Here is a 21,940-nt window from a genome sequence, read left to right on the forward strand (position 1 = left end):
ACGGGGTTTCACCATGTTGGCCAGGATGGTCTCGATCTCTTGACCTCGTGATCCACCCGCCTCGGCCTCCCAAAGTGCTGGGATTACAGGCTTGAGCCACCGCGCCCGGCGATATGGTGTCTTATTAGGGCCACTTTCTGGTTCTTAGAAGGCACCTTTTCACTGTGTCCTGCATGGTAGAAGGGGCAAGGGAGCTCTCTGGGGTCTCTTATTTATTTTATTTTGTTTTAATTTTTTATTTTTTTGAGATGGAGTTTTGCTCTTGTCACCCAGGCTGGAGTGCAGTGGTGTGATCTTGGCTCACTGTAACCTCTGCCTCCCAGGGTCAAGAGATTTTTCTTCTTCAGCCTCTCAAGTAGCTGGGATTACAGGTGCCCACCACCACGCCTAGCTAATTTTTTTGTATCTTTAGTAGAAACAGGGTTTCACCATGTTGGCCAGGCTGGTCTCAACTCCTGACCTCAGGTGATCCACTTGCCTCAGTCTCCCAAAGTGCTGGGATTACAGGCGTGAGCCACAGCACCTGGCCCTCTTATTTTTTATTTATTTCATTTATTTATTTTTGAGACGGAGTCTGACTCTGTTGCCCAGGCTGGAGTGCAGTGGTATGATCTCACTGCAACCTCTGCCTCCCAGATTTAGGTGATTCTCCTGCCTCAGCCTCTCGAGCAGCTGGGATTACAGGCTTGTGCCACCATGCCTGGCTAATTTTTATATTTTTATTAGAGATCTGGGGTTTCACCATGTTGGCCAAGCTGATCTCGAACTCCTGACCTCAAGTGGTCTGCTGGCCTTGGCCCGGGGTTTTTTTTTTGAGACAGAGTTTTGATCTTGTTGCCCAGGCTGGAGTGCAATGGCGCGATCTTGGCTCACTGCAACCTCTGCCTCCTGGGTTCAAGTGATTCTCTCATCTCAGCCTCTTGAGTAGCTGGGATTACAGGCGCCTGCCACTACTTCCATCTCATTTTTGTATTTTAGTAAAGGCAAAGTTTCGCCATGTTGGCCAGGCTGGTCTCAAACTCTTGACATCAGGTGGTCCACCCGTCTCGGCCTCTCAAAGTGCTGGGATTACAGGTGTGAGCCTCCCTGAGGTCTCTTTTATAAGGGCGCAAATCCCATTCACGACGATTCTGCCCTCATGAAGTTATCACTTCCCAAATGCCTCACTTCCTAATACCACCATGTTGCTGATTAGGTTTCAACATATGAATTCTGGGGGCCACAAAAATTCAGACCATGGCAACACTTAAAAAGTTATTTGAATGAATGTGTAAGACTTTTTATTTCTTCCACATGTTGTTATTTCTACAGTCATTTGACTATATGATTAATAGAGGAATTTGGAGAGAATATTGCAAATGTGATTTCAAGGGTAATTTATTTCATGTAGGTATTTAAGAAACAATGAACTTAATACTTGAATTATGTGTACCTTTTTCTAGGGAACTTCAAGTTAAATCAGCAAAATTCAGCAGGGAAAAATGAACTGGGTTAACCCTGTCTCAAAGGTACAAAGAAATAGAACAGCCCTCTCCTACCTACCATCTCTGTGTGTTGTAAAGTCAAGGACATTATTTTACTTAAGATGTAAGTTAAAGAAACTTATTTACAAAATGTATTTATATGACAGTTTGATGTGCTTTATTTTTCTGCAGGACTCAATTACTGGACTTGTCAACTCTGCCAGTGTATGTGCCATTTCTCTTCCGTTATGAGTGGACCGATTGTATTGCACATTTGTCTGGCTTTCTGTAGCCTTCTACTTTTCAACATTGCCACACAATGTCTGGCCTTCCCCAAAATAGAAAGGAGAGAGGTAACACATGTTCATGCAGAAAAAGGGCAGTCCGATAAGATGAACACCGATGACCTAGAAAACAGCTCCATTACCTCAAAGCAGACTCCCCAACTGGCGATCTCTGAAGATCCAATGATGGTGTCAGCAGGACCATCAGCAACATCATTAAGTAAAGCATTCTCGATTAACAAAGAAACGCAGCCTGGACGAGCTGGGCTCATGCAGACTGAACACCCTGGTGTTTCCACTGCTGCTGAGTCAGCTGTCCCAGCAGGTGAAAAAGTATTTGGTTCCAGCCAGCCAGAGAGAATATCTCCTGAAAGTGGACTTTCCAAGTCCACGTTAACCATTGCTATCACTGCAACTGCTTCTCTGACTATTGGTGCAAAGCAGGAACTCCTTACAAGCACTAACTTTCAGCCCATTGTAGAAGAGACCACAGAAGCTGCAAAAGGTTTTCTGAAGTATATGGATAATCATTCATTTACAACTGAAAGTCCGGAAGGAGTTGGTTTGGGACATTCACCTTCATCCTATGTGAATGCTAAGGAAATGTTGACCACCAATCTGAGGACTGAGAAATCTGAAGCAGACACAGACCATAGGACAACTTCTTTTCCTGATGCTGAGTCCACAGCAGGCACTGAGCCTGGAAACCTCCCACCTGATAAGGAGAAGCCTTTGCAAATGACAGGTGATAACACCCAGGCTGCTGCCACCAGGCAACCACTCACAACTTCGGAGTACAACCTGAGCGTTCAGCCAGAAACTGACAGTCTGCTGGGAGCCGCAGAAGTCACAGTGAGTGCCAGCACAGCTGTTCCAGCTACCTCTGCCTTAAGTGGTGAGTGGGATGACACCAAATTAGAGAGTGTAGGCCAGATAAAGACCCCCAAACTTAGAGACAATGCAGAGACTCAGGTGAGAATGGAGACATCTCAGATAGCACAAGTAAGCCATGAGGATATGGAAGGGGGCCAGTCTTGGACAGAGGCTACGGAAGTGGCTGTGGGGCTGCCTGAAGGGGAAACACACATGGGCACAGCCCTGCTAACAGTGCATGGGAATGAGAGATCACCTGCCTTCACTGATCAGAGTTCCTTTACCCCCACAAGTCTGATGGAAGACACGAAAGTTTCCATTGTTAACTTGCTCCAAAGTACAGGAGACTTCACGGAATCTACCAAGGAAAACGATGCCCTGTTTTTCTCAGAGACCACTGTTTCTGTCTCAGAATATGAGTTGGAGGCAGACCAACTGTTGGGAAATACAATGAAAGGTAAAAGAAAGGAAAAGAAAAACAGGCTTTGATTTAATTTGGAACCTTTCAATTTGTTTTTTTTAAATTGCAATTTAGAAATAGGTTGACATTTTAATGAAAACTAGGCCAGGTCTGGTGGCTCATGCCTGTAATCCCAGCATTTTGGGAGGCTGAGGTGGGAGGATTGCTTGAGCCCAGGATTTTGAGACTAGCCCGGGCGATATAGTGAGATCTATTCTCTAAAGAAAGAATAAAAAGATAAAATTAAAAAAATAAAGAAGTATACAAATACGTTATCCATTTTATGTAAAGATTATACCCAATACCTGTAATCTCAGCACTTTGGGAGGCTGAGGCAGGCAGATCACTTGAGGTGAGGAGTTTGAGGCCAGGCTGGCCAACATTGTGAAATCCTGTCTCTACTAAAAATACAAAATTAGCCAGGTGTGGTGGTGCACACCTGTAATCCCAGCTACTCGGGAAGCTGAGGCAGGAGAATCGCTTGACTCTGGGAGGCCGAGGTTGCAGTGAGCTGATTGTGCGACTGCACTCTAGCCTGGGCAACAAGAAAAAAACTCCCTCTCAAAAAAAAAAAAAAAAAAAAACAACAACATTACACCCAGATATAAACCCTGCCTATAGACTAGTGGCCTTCAACTGGGGACAGTTTTGTTTTGCTTTCCCCTTTCTCCAGGGGACATTTAGCAATGTTTGGAGACATTTTTAGTTGCTAGAACTGAGGGGTGCTGCTAGCATCTAGTGGGTAGAGGCCAGGGATATTGCTAAATATCTTAGAATACATAGGACAATCCCCAACAACAAAGAATTATTCTAGCCAACATGCTAATAGATCTGAGGTTAAGAACCCCCTAGACTATTATTTTTATTTTAGACTAATATTTTTTAAACATTTTACTATGAAAATACATAAATATACAAGAAAATGTGAAAGAATTAGCTATATGTTTAAACTGTAATAAACAATATTGGATACTTATATACACATAGCTGTAAAATATGCTAACGTCCCTTATAGTTCTTACAAAAAAAAACTTTAGGTAAGTACTGTAGTTGTCTCATAGTATTAACCATATGAATTTGATTTTCTAATTTTGTTTTCCTAAAAAGAAAACATTTCAAAACAAGTGGGGTGTGTGTGGGGGCAGGAGAGATAAATCATCTGCTTGCGTGGTTCTGCGTTTTCTACTTTCTTTTAACCTTAACATTTGTGAATATTATAAGCTAGAAAGCCTTCTATTTGTTGTTGATGGATAATGATTTTCTTTTATTATGGGCAGTTGGACAGACAACATTGGGAAGGAAAAGCTTAGTGTAATGTATACATGCTCATTTCAAATTGTTTTGGAACATGTACAACATATTGCTTCAGCCAAGTAGCCCAATTAATGGAAAATATTGAATCAGTAATATGTTTTATAAGGTGTTATTGAGATTGAATTAAATGATGAAAGATCACTTGATAAATGACAAAAATTGAATTTTACGTGTCTAATTCATTTTTATTTAAAGACTGAAAGACGTAGTTTGCTGTTAAGTTTTCATAGAAGCTTCCATAACTTTTCTTGTAAGTTGGTTTTTACATGGACTTGGGTTCACATGGCCATGAAAACCTTAGATGTGACTGAGCAACAAGTTTACTTCAGTTCTTCATAGAACTTTTAGTTTTGGGGCATTAAGTTGTATAGCCCCAGATTGTTCATTACACAATTGAATCCATGATTCTTATGTACTAGACTTGTATTAGCTTCTGCTAATACAGCCTAAGAAGTAAAATGGAATTGGTAATTTCCTGATTATTTTGGTTTTTGAATATGGTTCTTAGTCATAATTGCCTCAGCAAACTAGTCACTTAACAGTCCACTTTTTTTTATTCCTAGCACATAGCACTATTCCTGGCACATAGTAGGTACTCAATAAATATCTGTTCATTAGATTAACACATGAAGATAGAGAACCATTCAGACTGGAGTTATCCAATGTGATTGCCCAGCTTATCTAAATCAGTCAAATGACTTCTAAATGTTCTTTGTACCAAGAGTACCAAGAACAGTAGTCAGATTATTCCTTTTGATTTACTTTTTTTTTTTGTCCCATAGAGTTAAAAGGAATGGGAAAGATTTCAGTTATTGACAGCAGTTGTTATAGAATAGCCAAAATGTTTCACTATTCATTTTCAGGTGATCATAAGTATTTTTCTGAAGTAAACAACTCAAATGCTCATCATTTAGAGTCCAGAGACCACGTAGGTCATTATCTTCTTCAGAATACGCAATGATGTCTTGTTGTGTTTGGATATTAGCAACAGGTGAATATGTTGAGATTATGGCCAGTCCTTTGAGTCAGTTAGCTGCTTCAACTGAAGGTCAGGTTTTAAAAATAATCTATAATGATTTTTTCTCCTACATGAAGTAGGAAGAATGAGAGATGTTGGGAAAATTTAAAGGTTATTTAAATATTTTTTATTACTATTTCTAGTTCTCACTTTTCTTTCTCTAACAACAGTTATTTATTCAAGATACTATGCATTTTGACATTTCTTGCCATTTCATAAAACTACAGACAGAGCCTGCATATTTATTTTTGCATATGTGTTCTCAAAAGTGTTCATTATGCTTTCAAACCTGAAGGCAATGTAGAGAACACCCACTGCTTAAAATGGTAGAACTATCTGTTATTGCCTTCCTGTGGCAAACAGCATTGCCCCGTGTGCTAGAGGTACAGAAGGACAATGAATCCTGGCTCTCAAGGGATTTACAGTAATATTGGAGAAAGGAAAAAAGAGAAAAAACCCAAACAATGATATAGAGTGCAAATATGAAACTCATGTAAGAACCTTACCCTAACTCACGTTGTTTGTCCTATAGCCAGGCATATCAATCCATCAAATGTAAAAATGTCTTCAATTCAAAAGGAAAAATAGTGTAAACTGGATCAGTACCAAGAAAAGGAACTGCTTATAGTGAAAAACAAATACACATTATTTTAAAGCAAATACATTGTTTTCAAGGCAACTTTTTTTAAAAGTAATAGGATATACCATTATGTCATTAATAAAAACTTAGAGAAATGTTTTTTAAGCTGTCCCTAGAATGTTATTTTTCATTGTGTAACTTACTGATCTTGCTAAATACTTTGTATCTGGAACTAATATTTAAAAAGAGAGACAACAAAGTCTTCCAAAAATTATGTTTTTAGTAGTTGTTCAGTACAGTGTTTGAAATTTCTAGCATAAGAAGAGGGCAAATCTTGACTTATAAGTAGTCTGTAGAAGGCAAAACATTTATATGATCTGAAGAGAAACCAGAGTATAATTATAAATAGTCTTTAATACTGTATTTGAGGGAATTACAATGTTGTGACGAAAGTGGATGTATGACAGATAATGTCATACCCTACGGTTCTATTCATTTCCTTTTCTGACCTAAAAGCAAATGCACATCTTCTACAGAGGCATCTCCAAGTTGTTCCTTGATCATAGTTAGCTCAGTGGTTAAGAGTACTGTGTGACCAAAGGCGGGCTTCTCAGCTTTTCTAAACCTAAGTTCTGTAAAGTGGATTAATAATAGCTGATATTTATTGAATACTTACCAAATACAAGGTGTTTTACCTGTGTTATTGAATTTAATCTTTGTAGCAACTCTATGAGATAGATACTATTATTATCTTCATTTTATAGCCAAGGAAACTCAAGGCTAACATGTGAAATAATTGGTTTATGATCATACAGCTAGAAAGTGACTAAGTAAGACAGGTTGGCTGTAGAGCCTGCATTCTTGACCTCTGTGATACAGCTTCCATGGTATGGTATTAGTACCTATTTTTCCATAGTACATATAGGAGGATGCATGAGGTACTGTATCCACACACTTAGCATGGTGTTTATGGCACATCATAGAAACTCAGTAAACATTAGTTATTGTAATTATTGCTTCTTTATTTTAAAATGCTAGCTTCTCTTGACCTTCCAGAAATGCAAATATGAAAATTAATGTATTGTATACAAATGTTGCTGAGAAGTTTTGAGTGTAACTTAGTTCTGTATAACTTAGTTTCTTAACAAACTGATTATGTTGTCATTCAAACATATGCCTGAAAGGGAGCTCAGCCATTGACCTTCCTACTTTGTTTTAGATTTCATTTGAGTGTTTTACACGAACTTCTTTATCTCTGTTGCAGATTGATTCACAACTACTGAAAGCAGTGACAGAGAAAACATTTATTTACTGTCATTTTATTTCTGAGTTCTCTCTTTGCTTCCCCAGTTCCTGAAATAGCATCTGTTCCCTGCCCCCAATTTATTATATTGTGATGTTTAAAAAAAATAGGGATTTGGTCTATTTTAAAATGTTTTCCTCCCTTTAAGACATCATCACTCAAGAGATGACAACAGCTGTTCAAGAGCCAGATGCCACCTTATCCATGGTGACACAAGAACAGGTTGCTACCCTCGAGCTTATCAGAGACAGTGGCAAGACTGAGGAAGAAAAGGAGGACTTCTCTCCTGTGCCTGATGTTCCTGGTGTTACTCAGCTATCAAGAAGATGGGAGCCCCTGGCCACTACAATTTCAACTACAGTCGTTCCTTGGTTTTTTGAAGTTACTCCCACTGTGGAAGGTCTGTAAGGGAGGAAATTAGACTCTGTTTTGGGGGTGGATCTCTTCTGTAAGTGGACAAAAAACAGAATGAATGAGGCAGCTGGCATTGCTACCAACACACACACACACACACACACACACACACACACACACACACACCCCCTTACGTGGAGAGGTGTGTGAATTCTGTCTTGTTTGAAGAGGTGTAGCATAGCCTTAAAAGAACAAGGATTTAGTTTGTAAGTAAGGTCTCCTGGTGGCTCACGTCTGGATCCTCAAAGCCCAGATTCTTTGAGAAGACTCTTGCTGTTTGGTAACTCTTGTGCTAGGAGCCAGGGGGAATGAGGCGAAAGCAGCATGGACCTGAACTTGAATTGCAACTTTAGCTTTCAGTAATATTGTGGCCTCAAACCAAGTTTCTTAATGTCTGTAAGCTTTGGTTTGTTCACTTCTAAATAATGCCTATCTGTTTTATAGGTTATTTTAAGAATTTAAAATAATGCCTACAAAGTGTTTTCTACATAGGATGCCCTCCAATGCTCTGATCTCTTAAAGGCAGTGAAGTTTTCAATCTGTGTGAAAGCTACTACTGTTCTGTAGTCTCTGGACTTGGGAATTCCTGAGGCTAAATTTGGCTGCTTTTAAATTAAGCACATTCCAGACCCAGATCTAGGCTGTCACTCTATGACTTGATTTTGAGAAAGACACTTGGTCTTTCAAAAGTAGTCTTTGAAATATATTTTAGTATATATTAAAAAATATTTTACCTTTGACAATACATTATATAAAATCCATAATATTGTCAATAGAGTAAATGGGAGATTAAAATTTAACAACAAGGTTCTGATTTGAGATAATACATTTTCCTTGGAGATAATACATTGACCTGAAAGTCTTTGCTTTGGGGAGTTGGGTTAATGCAATTTGGGAAAGGAGAGCTGACCCAAGGGCCAAACTTACTGTATTATATGATATTGGCTTAATCATATCTTGCCTAAAAAGTGAAAGCACAGACTGGGCGTGGTGGCTCATGCCTGTAATCCCAGCAATTTGGGACGCCAAGGCGGGCCGATCACCTGAGGTCGGGAGTTTGAGAGCAGCCTGACTAACATGGAGAAACCCTGTCTCTACCAAAAATACAAAATTAGCTAGACATGGTGACACGTGCCTAAAATCCCAGCTACACAGGAGGCTGAGGCAGGAGAATTGCTTGAACCCGGGAGGCGAAGGTTGTGGTGAGCCGAGATTGCGCCATTGCACTCCAGCCTGGGCAACAAGAACAAAACCCTGTTTCAAAAAAAAACCAAAAACAGAAAGTACATGCTTACATTTGCCTTAATGATTATCTTGTGGGTCAAGTTCTATCTGTTGTGTTTGGCAGAACAAGTGGACACAGTCACAGGGCCAAATGAGGAGTTCACACCAGTTCTGGGATCTCCAGTGACACCCCCTGGAATAATGGTGGGGGAACCCAGCATTTTCCCTGCACTTCCTGCTTCTGAGACGTCTTCTGAGAGAAGAACTGTTGTTCCATCTATTGCTCGAGTTAATACAGCTGCCTCATATGGCCTGGACCAACTTGAATCTGAAGGTATCCATGTTTTGAAGGGGATCTTTTCAAGGACTGGTTGAGTGAGTCACTGAGCACATGGTTTTGAGAAAGAATGAAGTAGAAGTATATTCAATCAGCAGTATAGATCAGAGGTCAGTAAGCTACAGCTGTGCCAAATCTGGCCTGCCATTTGGTTTTGAATGGCCTGTAGGCTAAGAATAGTTTTTACATTTGGAAATGATTGAAAAAAAGTCAAAAGAAGAATATTTTGTGACATAGAAAAGTTATACAAATTCAAATATCAGTGTTCAGAAATAAAGCTATATTGAAACACAGCTATACTAATTCATTTACATTTATATGTGGCTACTTTTGTGCCATAACAGCAGAATTAAGAAGCTGTGACAGAGGCTCAGTGGCCCACAAAGACTGAAATATTTATGATATGGCCCTTTTTAGAACAAGTTTGCTGACTCTGCTGTGCATCTGTGGTTCTCAACTATAGTTGACCATTGGAATTACCTTGGAGAGCTTTTGAAACATCCCAGTGCCTGAGTTGCCCTCCCAGTGATTCAGATTAAGGTGGTGGAGGGTGGAATCTGGCATCAGCATTTTAAAAGACTGCCTTAGATGATTTCAGTATTCAAGCTGGATTGAGAATACTAGGTTAAAATGAAGACGTTGAACGTTTTCCTACCAGATTTTCCTGGTTACAAATTTTAATGTGGATTATATTTTAATAGCATGGCTCTGGTTGTTAATGCCGTTAATGTTGTTAATTCTCCCTTAGAAACATCTCTGGTTTAGTCTGTGCCACTATTTGGAGATAGGCAGTCTCCAAATAGTATTTCCCAAGACATTGGCTTTGAGCATGTAAAAGAAACTTGGGGCCTGGCTGCCTATCAACAAGTAAGAAGACTGGAAATATAACCCATAGTCACTTACTTAATCAGCATTTTGGCTGATGAATAGTTCCTGGCTGGAGGTACAAAATGTCCAGGGATTTATAGTGCAGAATTTCTTCAACTAATCTGGAACACTGATAAGCTTTTAGGCACTCAATTAGGTATGTGTTTGATGCAGTAAAAGACATAGGATGTGTGCCATTATATACTATGACTTTGTATTGTCTACAGCAGGCAAGGTGATTGAACTAGGTTTGCTGCTGACTCTATTGCAGACTTTCTGGGTAACACTGGTTGGCTGGTGACGGAGAAACGTGACGTTTTAGGAGCAGTGTGGAGAATTCCACAGCAGAAGGCTGGTTTAAGAAATAGTTCAAAGTGGGCTTAGAGGCTAACAACTCTTGCGCTCCACATGAAGATAAATATCGAATGACTTTGAGTTTAGCGTCTTATATTAACTGTCGGCTCTCTTTGATACCACCTGGAAAAAGCAGGTTTCCCTAAATTAACCTGAGTTAGACTTGACAGCTTTACCCAGCAGTGTTCATCAAATCAGAGAAAAAAAATGTTTGTGAATAATAAACCATACTTGTGAAAATGCAGTAATTTTCTAAATTTAGGAGATGATGGCAGTTGTATTGGAATATGTTAGAATTTTCTGGACACACCTAAGGTGTCCTGGAGTCCTAGTTCTTTTCTTCTACACAATTCAATTTTAGCTATTTTTTGATAATATTTTTTAGTTTTTGATCTAAATTATGATCCTTGTCATGGGTTACAAAGAAAGATTTCTGGTCAAAAGATATTCTTTTTGCTGTATTGTTGGGCTTAAGATTTTGAATGAGCACGTTTTTACTCCTAAATGCCAAGGAGTACAACCTATGCTTAATTAGTCTACGCTGATAGTACTATTGTTAGTTTTATGCTGGTGCATCTAGTCCTCCGAAAACTGAATTGACTACCCTGATTTAAACAAATCAACCTACTAGACTCCTGGATGTATTGGAGGCCTTCATTTTCAATGCAGGTTTCCCCATCTTACCCAGGAATATAAGTGCAGTTTGAAGCTTTGACTGGGTGAAGCATTTTAATTCTACCGTAGGTTTCGCCTAGAGGCAGAGAATTTTTTTCTCATCTGGAACACTGTATTACTTATGCCAAGTTATCAGCCTTTCTTGTTTTAGTCTCTGTGAGGTATTTATATGTTATTTTAATATTTTCCTTTTCACTAGGGGGCAGTAGCATTTCTCTGCTGAGAAATTGAGAAATGAGGTACTTTTCTCAATGGGATATGGAAAGGGACAGACACCAAAGAAGGAGCGAAACTTTATGGAAATTTCTGAATCCACGACTCTGTTTATCCTTTAAGAGATAACTGACAGCCCAAATCAGTCTAAAAATGATGTCTACTTGCACCCTGTCTTCTTCCCTGCTCCTCACATCTCTGTAACATGATAACTGAGAGTGGGTGTGAGTTTTCAAGGGCTGTCGTAACTAAGTACCACAAACTAGGTGGCTTAAAACAACAGAAATTTATTCTCATGCAGTCTGGAGCCTGCAAGTTGGAAGTTAAGGTATAGGCAGGGCTCTGCTCTCTCTAAGGCCTCTAGGAGAGGAACCCCAGGGTTTCCTTGGCTTGAGGCAGCATGACTCCAGTCTATTCACATAGCCCTCTGTGTCTCTGTGCTCAAATTTCCCTTGCTTTATAAGAACACCAGTGATTGGATTAGGGCCCATCCTAATGACCTCATCTTAATTACATATGCTGAGACCCTATTTCCAAATATAGTTTCATTTGGGGGACACAATTCAACATGTAAAAGAAGGTCTGCTTCTGAAGTTTGCCAGCTGGCTGTGAAGACAGACGTGCCATCTGAGTGATGTGAATTGGAAGAGTGAGGGAAGTTTTGGTGTGTTTTCTAAAAGCCTGCCTTGATAAGTACATGCCACCTTGTGCATATTTCAGTGTTTTTTATCTCTTCAGCAAAAATGCAGTTTGATATTTGAAGGGACAGTGGTTTATTTTTCACCTTGCCTGATACATGTGACTTCTATGTATGACTTTTTTTTTTTTTTAGGGAATAAATATTCTCAGAATATTAATGAATACATTATACTCATTTCAGGCATAACTCTACCAGAGTTGTAGTCAGCATCTTTGAAATACAAACATAACAAAAATATTCTAACTTTTTATTCAAATAGGATAATGACAAATTTTATACACATTTTGTAACTGCATAAATTAATTTTTGGATATAATCTCTGTATAGGTTGATTTTCTTCTCTTGTTGAATATTCATGTCCTTCCTGCTCCAAAATGCCAACTTAAAATTTCTGATTACTCTTGAAAACATACTTGGAATGTATTTGGGTTAACTCTTTAAAATATATATATATACACACACACACACACACACACACACATATGTATATATATACATATGTGTATATATATACATATGTGTGTGTGTGTGTGTGTGTGTGTGTATATATATATTTTTAAAGATGGTGTTTCACCATATTGGTCAGGCTGGTCTTGAACTCCCGACCTCAGGTAATCCACCCGCCTTGGCCTCCAAAGTGCTTGGATTACAGGCGTGAGCCACCACACCCGGCTAAAATATTTTAATACTAATATTTCTTACCTACTTAAAGAAGTCTCACTTTATGTATATTAGAAATCTATCTATCTGAAGATATCTACTTACTCTAAATAAATCTAACTATTATTTTATTCTTTTTGTACACCCCCATGGAAGGTAGAAATTAATCTGCGCTCTAAAGTGGTAACAATAATTCTGTAGAATGGAAGGTTGTTGCTTTGGCAGTGTCCCTCATCTGGAAAACTTGAATTCTTGATCTGATTGATCTTATTTAATATTTTCTGTGGGCATACATGTTGAGTATAATCCCATGTTATCATCTCAAGCCTGTATTAGTCTGTTTTCATGCTGCTAATAAAGACATACCCGAGAATGGGTAATTTATAAAGGAAAGAGGTTTAATAAAGGGAAAGAGGTTCCACATGGCTGGGGAGGCCTCACAATCATGGCGGAAGGCAAAGGAGGAGCAAATCACGCCTGACATGACAGCAGGCAAGAGAGCTTGTGTAGGGGAACTGCCCTTTACAAAACCATCAGATCTCTTGAGACTTATTCACTATCATGAGAACAGCATGGGAAAGACCCATCCCCACAATTCAGTTACCTCCCACTGGGTCCCTCCCATGACATGTAGGGATTATGGGAGCTACAATTCAAGATGAAATTTGGGTGGGGACACAGCCAAACCATATCAAATCCCCATTTCCTCATTTATCTCAAAAGGCCTGCTTATTACAGGCCTTATGAAACAAACTCATAGTGATTGACTTGCTGGAGAATTACGTTTAACATAGAGATTTTTAATTCTTAATATCCAGTGGAGAAGCTATGTTTAACTTTTAAAAATAACTTAATTTTTAAAAATACAAGACCAAATATATTTTTTAACTACAGATTTTTTCTTTTCTGACAGTTTTTCCTTGCTTTTCTAAGACTGTTTTGTCTGTCTTTATATTTCATTTTAAAATTATTGTGTTTTTGACATTTTTTCCCCAGCCAGACAGCATATGTGGGGCAGAAAGCTGTTATTATTTTGTCACTCATTGTTTAGAGACATCCATTTTCCTGACTTTTTGTGTGCACATGTGTGCTTGTGTGTGTATATGTGTATTCAGTATCATGGTTGTTTTTTGCAGTCCTCAGATAACACTTCCAGTATTTATTTGCAGTGTCTCTTAATTTCCTCTGCTGAAGAGATAGTGGTGTTATCTCTTTCCTTATCTGGGGTCACTAGTTCTGTCCCCTTCCAGGGTCTTCTTTACTGATAATGGGAATTTCAGGAGAAAGTCATTTCTGAAAAGTGTGCCTTCATTCATGTGATTGAATGACATTCTTGGCAGCATGGTGGCTTCATACTGAAGCCACTATCTTTGTCTCTTTCTTGTATTGTCAATCAGAAACAAATTGGGAAATACATTGTTTAAGTAGCATTAGGAAGAAGTTTTAAAGAAATTTTTCTTTAAAGCTCCACTGAGGATACTTAAGAGCTCATGTAACTTTTATAGAAGTGTCTGCTTTTTACCTGCACTTTAATTCACAAAATCAATTGTTTTGCCCTCCTAGTAATTACTCATTTTCAGACTATTTTCTTATTATTTCTCAATTCTCATAAGAATATTCTCAATTCTCAACTTAGAAGGCAGCTAGAATAGGTATATGAGAAAGAGTATTCAAAATCCCTTCAGGAGGCCATATTTATAAAACCAAGTTTGACTGATTTTCCTTTGGTTGCTGCTGTGTGGAAGTCATGTTAAAGATCCAGAAGAATGTGATAGGCTTGAACTGTCTCCTGCTCCTTGTGATTCTGTAGTTTGAGATTATGAATGTTCACTCTGTGTTAAGAATGAGCACTAGTACTGAATTTTGTTCTGGGAAATGCTTTGGATTTTGATTTAATTTTGCTTCAATGACAGAGCCACTTATCTGATATGCAGTGGGGATGATGTGGAAAAGAGTATTCCATGGAATATGCCCTTCATTTGATTTTAATGATGAACTAAATGCTGTGCCTTCTTTCCCCAGATGCCTGTTCTGTTGAATGGGAATTAAAAAAAAATAATAATAATTTTATAACTATTAACATGAACACATGAAACATCTAATACTTATTGCCAAATATGTTAGGGAAGGATGAGCTTTTCTTGTTTTCATTTTTGTGTCATTTTAAGTGCCTTACGTGACAGATTATGAAATACAGAATTGCTGGTGATTTCTGTTATCAATTGCCTCTCATGGTAAGTTATTTTGTTGTCTTGTCCTGAAATCATTGTGCTTTCTTTGGCATTTATGACAGAGCTCTATTCCTAAGTGCCTGCATGCTCGGTGGGGAGTACATCCATTACTTAGCACTCAGAATGGTCATCACGTTTGCTAATAATGCTCACATAGCCCGTGGTACTTCAAAAATATTTAAAATCAATATTGTGAGGTATTGCCATAAAGCAGTGTTCACAAATTCTGCTGTTGAAGAAAGATAACTGACATTTACTCTAGTTTTTCTGGTATGCTTTCCTGCCACGGGGAATTCATTTATTGGTATAATTGCAATTAAGTTAACCTTGTAGAGTTGGTTACCCTCGTCTGTTTTGTGTGCGTGTGTGTGTGTGTGTGTGTGTGTGTGTGTGTCTGTGTGTGCCTTTTTTTTGCCAGTCCAGCACTGCTTAGTAAGCTTACATTAGACACTCAAAAAATTTTACAGAACGGCTCATGATGATGAAAGGATTTAGCTTTGTACATATTTAGTGGTTTTATTTATTCTTTCATTTATGTGTGCATTGAACAAATATTTATTTGGGTGTTCAGATGATACCAAGACTAATTGGGGGTGGATCTTGCTCTTAAAGGAGCACAAGTGCTAGTAGAACAGTTAGATACATACAAAACAGAAATGCAACACAGAAGTGAGGACTAAACTCTGATTTTTAAATCTTGCCTGAATTCCTAAGGGATCTGAAGTCATACCCTACAAATGATAAATTCTCATCAGATGGTTTTTTAAATTTAACCCTATGTATCGTGACTTACTTTCCAAACTGACTCTGGCATAACATTATGATATAAGGAAGAAAATCAAAATATTTTACCCCAAAACATATTTCTTTGACATACCTTGAAATGGCCCTGCAAAGCTGTCCTTTCTGGGAGAAAATGTGCTTCTGTAAAGAATCTTCATTAACATAGCTAGATCTTTTTCTTCCAGACCCTCCCAATCCTAAGAGATTAACTAAGGTCTGAGTAGGAAACATTTGACTTCTATTGCCTCTAAGGGCAGCCAGTATAAGACTTCAAAAGAACTTTGGTCTCTACAATCTTTACCTTAATCTGAACATTCCCTTTCTATCCATCCCAGGTCTTCCCAACCACCTTGGGTGCATGTTCTTAGGACCTCCTAAGGCCTGTGTCATGGACCATGTTCACTCATATTTGGTTCAGAATATATCTCTTCAAATATTTTACAGAGTTTGACTCTGTTCATCGACAGAAGGCAGAAAGGATCACAAAAAAATTACAGAAAATGGACTCTAAGAGTCAGGAGAGACTTTAGTTCCATCCTAGAAAAACACTGAATTGGTGTATATGCCTGTGTGTCTTATGTGCATGTGTGTGTAGGGGGGGTGTGGGGGAGCATTTGTGTTATAGATTTGTGTATATATGTACAGTACGCCGTATAATAAAGTTTTAGTTAGCAACACGCTTCATATATGACAGTGGTCCCATAAGATTATAATAGGGCACTTTTACTGTACCTTTTCTAATTTTTACATACACAAATGCTTACCATTGTGTTACAGTCGCCTACAATGTTCAGTACAGTAACTTGCTATACAGGTTTGTAGCCTAGGAGCAACAGGCTATACTGTATAGCCTACGTGTGTAGCAGGCTACACCATATAGATTTGTGTATGTATACTCTGTGATGTTTGCATGATGACAAAATTGCCTAATGACACATTTTTCAGAATGTATCCCCATCATTAAGTGATGTATGACTGTATATTTATAATTTTATTGACAATTTAGAAAAATGAGTGGGGAGAAACCCAAAAATGTGGAAAAATTCTAGAGTGGTGAATAGATGCCATATACACCACACTAGCAATAAATTATTTTATTGACATGCGATCAACCAAGTCACAGCTCACCGGTTAGATGAATTATTTCTTAAGAATAGCTTTTAACGACTGGAAAAACTGCTTTTCCATGAAGAAGAAGCAATCAGGTACTCAGCCTCAGGCTAATAAATATGTAGTTTACGGTAAGCTAGATATTTCTATAGAAAGAGATACCATGTCTCTCTTGAGGGTGATGTTCAGATCCTAGGCAAAAGGATTTGTTCTGAAAGGTTAATCTGGGCACAGACTCTGGGGTTGAGAATTCCTGTGGGCAGTGGTCCAAGCAGGGCTTTCCACATGTGGTGGCTTTTGTGCAGATGCTGAGGCAAACGTGTAGCTTGGAATAATATGTGGGTGGTAGAGATTTCAAAGATACTTTAGATGTTTGCAGAAAATCAAGACATTTTCAAAGGCATGATTTTTCAGTATGAGGATAGACATATATAAGTATTCTTTGGTGTAAACATGAGAATTTTATTGCATTGGAGTTCAAACAATTACAAACTTAAAAATACATAGAATAATGTATAGATAGTGTCAACTACACTTTATCAAGGTATATTCATAACCATGAAGTTGTTTTGCCATCAGACTACCTCTTAACCTTTAAATATATATCCGTAAGGGAAAAGATTAGAAGAAAAATGTAATACATCAATTTAAATGGCCTTACAAGATTTAAAAATTATCACACTTGGAAGCATTAAATTAGTCCTGAAAGATTTACATGGATTTTTCCCTCATTTACTAGGGCCTTTTCTTCTCCAGCCATTCTGCCTCCTTCTACATTGCTTATCTCCAGACACAATAGTCTACAGAAATTTCTTCTTCTGTTAAAACAGCATAAAGAATTGGCAACATTTTAGCAGGAAAAGGTGATTCTCCAGGTGGGCAGGGGCCTCACGCAGCTCCCTCTGGATTTTTTCAAGGTATCTGCTTCACATGGTCTCTGAGGAATCCTGTTTCCTATTAAAACTCTGGCTGAGGAAGAGATGTACATCCTTTCACTTGTTTCAATTGAAATTACCAGAAATTTTTAAAAGACTCAGCTTAAACCTAAGGGAACACAAAGCAAATAAACCCAGAAAGTGAAAGAAACAGAAAATGAATTAGGTTTGCCAGGTACAGATTTCTCGTTGATCTTACCTTCGCTAACGAGTTTCTAGGGCTCGTGGGCTCTGACCCATTCCGTGTTCTGTCTGATAACGTGTTGTATATTCTGTCCCTAAAGCACTGGAATATTATTTCAGGCACTTTGCCAGGCTTTCTGGCATCTCAGTGCTTGGCTTTTTTTTTTTTTTTTTTTTCCCTATGTAAAGGGTAAACTTCTCATTTTTTACTCCCCATCCCTGCCTCCACATAAAAGAGGCACGACCAAGATATAAATTCCTCCTAGGGCTCACCACCAAGTAGTAGTGAGTCCTTACCCCCTGCATACATACTGTCTGTCCTCTTTATAGGTTGAAGGACACATGTTTAATTCCTAGGCAAGTAACAGTCCAACAACTGTCATGATTAATACCATGTATGTGCCACCCTTCAGAGAAAATCTTATCCTAGTTAAAGATGTGATTCATTTCCAGGCAGGATAGCACTGTTCTCACCACACAAGAAATACACCCATGTGATAAAAGGATCATTCTGTCACATTCTATAGCAAATAATACTCAGAGCTTCTATGCTCCATAAATAGGGAGCTATGAAGTTAAGAGTCCAGGAAAGAAACAGAAACAATTCAGCTCAAACTTATTCTCCTCTGTGAAGCCTCCTGGACAACCCAGCCCACACTGATGAGTAGAATAAGTGAATGGAAACTGGCTCTCTCCCAGCACTTTGGGAGGCTGAGGCAGGAAGATCGCTTGAGGCCAGGAGTTTGAGACTAGTCTAGGCAACATAGAAAGACTCTCTCTCTCTCTCTCTCTCTCTCTCTATGTGTGTGTGTGTGTGTGTGTGTGTGTGTGTGTGTATAGATATATATTAATTAGCTAAGTGTGTTGGCATGTACCTGTAGTCCCAGCTGTTTGGGAGGCTGAGGCAGGAGGATTGTTTGAGCCCAGGAGTTCGAGGCTGAAGTGAACTGTGATCACCCCACTGCATTCCAGCTTGGGTGACAGGGTGAGACCCAGCTTCTTAAAAACAAAAGTTATACTCATTTGAAACATATACATAACATAATTTAATAAAAATTGGATTGGAGTTCTATAAAGGCATTTAAATATTTATTTTGGAGAGGAAGATAAGGTGTTGTTCAGTTTATTTGTATTCAATCAACATATACTGAGTGCTTATTTTGTGTGAGGCACAATGCTTGATCCTGGGAAGTAGGGCACAAAGATGGTTTAAGGTAAAATCTCTGCCTTCAAGGAGCTAAATGCATGCAAGTATGATAAAACACCACAAATTATTACGTAAGCCTCATTTTAAATAGGTTGAGTCATGTTTTACATTTTGAAGGGGAAACCTACTTTCATACATATTTTTGCATAGTCAATAATCAGCCTAACCAACATATAATTTGTTTTTTGAGTGTATGTGGATTTTTATATATAAGTTTTATATATGTTTGCTTAAAGCAAGTCATCCTTTAAGATGACTAAATTGCTGAAGTGAAAGGTATTATTCCAGATGACTCAGAATTTATAGATATAATATAAATATGGCTTTATGTTTCTCTTTACAGCATACTTGAGAAATAGAATAGGATTGCTGTAGTCTCGTTTTCTAGAGGGAAATATATGAAGCTGTCATCTGAATCGAAAGTGAGTTATTTAATGAGCAGATGTTAAGCCAGGCGCAGTGGCTTAAGCCTGTAATCCCAGCCACTCAAGAAGTTGAGGTGGGAGGGTCTCTGGAGCCCAGGAGTTCAAGACGCAGTGAGCTATAGTTGTGCTACTGCACTCCAGCCTGGGTGACAGAGCGAGACCCTGTCTCTAAAATAAAGGAGCAAGTATTGAACTCTAGAACTTGTAATTATTGCTATCGGGCTCTACCAGTATAACTTTGGGGCAGGATTTATAGAAGATAATGGATAACATACCAATTATATGGACTCATGGCTGAAAAGGAATTATCATGAGCAGTAAATGTGAAGGTACTTATGTAGACTGGTATTTTCAGGTTGTTAACCAGATATAGGTAATGCCATTATCAAGAGCAGAAGCTTCACATTTAAAGCAAGTAATATTAAATGAAATAAGACAATTATTTATTTATTTGTTTTTGAAACAGGGTCTCACTCTGTTGCCTAGGCTGAAGCAGAGTGGCACAATCACAGCTCGCTGTAGCCTCAGCCTCTGAGGCTCAGACCATCTTTCCACTTCAGCCTCCTGATTATCTGGGACTACAGATGTCTAGCACCCCACCGAGCCAATTTTTGTATTTTTTTGTAGAGACAGGGCTTTACCATGTTGCCCAGCCTCATCTCAAACTCCTGGGCTTAAGCAGTCTGCCTGCCGTGGCTTCCAAAGTGTTGGTATTACAAGTGTGAGCCCCTGTACCCAACCAAGAAAATATTTAAACAGCTGCCTGAAATGGAAATTGAATCTAAAACATTTTGACAGTGGTGTTTGAAGTGGACTATCTTGTCTCAAACCTTTTATTTTCTCATGAATGTACCTTTTAAGTATTGTTAAGGCTATAGTGGAGGACATTTTAAATGATTATATTTACTATCATACAGCGAATGGAAAATTTGAAATTTAGTAAAAAGTTTTGAATAAATTTGTATAGATTAATAATGAAGGTTTTAAAAATCATGGCGATAAGGCATTTAACAAGGAGAGAACTGAATAAATTAACAGACACGCATAAGGTAATGTCTCTTTCAACTTTTATTTTAGGTTTGGGGGTATATGTGCAGGTTTGTTACATGGGTGAATTGTGTGTTGCTGTGGTTTAATATACCAATGAATCCCATCACTCAGGTAGTGAGCATAGCACTTGATAGTTTGTTTTTTAGTTCTCTTCCTCCTCCCACCCTCCACCCTTAAGTAGGCCCCAGTGTCTGTTGTTCCCTTCTTTGGGTCCATATGTACTCAACGTTTAGCTCCCACTTATAAGTGAGAGCATGTGATATTTGGTTTTCTGTTCCTGTGGTAATTCATTTAGTTTGATGGCCTCTAGGCACCTCCATATTGTGGCATAGGAAATTATTTTTTATGCCTGTGTAGTATTCCATGGTATATATGTATCACATTTTCTTTATCTAGTCTACCATTGTTGGGCATCTTGGTTGATTCCGTGCTTTTGCTATTTTGAATAGTGCTGCTATGAACATATGAGTGCATGTTCTTTTGGCAGAATTATTTGTTTTCTTTTAGATGTAAATCCAGAAATGGGATTGCTGAATCAAATGGTAGTTCTGTTTTAAGTTTTTTGAGAAATCTCCAAACCGCTTTCCACAGGGGCTGAATTAATTTGCATTCCCACCCATAGTGTACAAGCATTTTCTTTTCTCCATAACCTCAACAGCATCAGTTATTTTTTGACTTTTAATAATAATCATTCAGACTGGTGTGAGATGGTGTCTCATTGTGGTTTTGATTTGCATTTATCTAATGATTATTGATGTTGAACAATGATTAGTGATGTTAAGCATTTTTTCATAAGCCTTCTTTTGAGAAGTGTTTGTTCATATCCTTTGCCCATTTTTAATAGGGTTGTTTGTTTTTTGCTTGTTGAATTGTTTCAATTTCTCATAGATTCTGGCTATTAAACCTTTGTTGAATGGATAGTTTGTAATATTTTCTCCACTTCTCTTGGTTGTCTGTTTACCCCCTTGATAGTTTCTTTTGCTGTGCAGAAGCTCTTAAATTTAATTAAGTTCCACTCATCAATTTTTACTTCTGTTGCAAATGCTTTTGGGGACTTAGTCATAAATTCATTGCCAAGGCCAATGTCCAGAATAGTATTTTATAGAGTTTCTTCTAGGATTCTTATGTCTTACATTTAAGTCTTTAATTCTTCTTGAGTTAATTTTTGTATATGGTGAAAGTTAGAAGACCAGTTTCAGTCTTCTGCATTTGGCTAGCCAGCTATCCCAGCGTCATTTATTGAATAGGGAGTGATTTCTTCATTGCTTGTTATTGTT

At 38.3% G+C, this 21,940-nt stretch overlaps 1 protein-coding gene across 1 annotated transcript in view; it reads left to right on the forward strand.

Annotated features, from left to right (window-relative positions):
• The window catches only part of ARMH4 (armadillo like helical domain containing 4), a 139,447-nt gene that overhangs the window by 10,605 nt on the left and 106,902 nt on the right, over positions 1 to 21,940 (forward strand). The window contains exons 2-4 of the mRNA XM_017531055.2: positions 1,656 to 3,077; positions 7,444 to 7,695; positions 9,058 to 9,267. Coding sequence (XP_017386544.1) covers positions 1,691 to 3,077; positions 7,444 to 7,695; positions 9,058 to 9,267 — 1,849 coding nt within the window. The 5' untranslated portion in view covers positions 1,656 to 1,690. The remainder of the gene's footprint in view (positions 1 to 1,655; positions 3,078 to 7,443; positions 7,696 to 9,057; positions 9,268 to 21,940) is intronic.

This window comes from Cebus imitator, unplaced genomic scaffold (assembly GCF_001604975.1).
Source record: "Cebus imitator isolate Cc_AM_T3 unplaced genomic scaffold, Cebus_imitator-1.0 Scaffold70, whole genome shotgun sequence".
NCBI lineage: Eukaryota > Metazoa > Chordata > Mammalia > Primates > Cebidae > Cebus > Cebus imitator.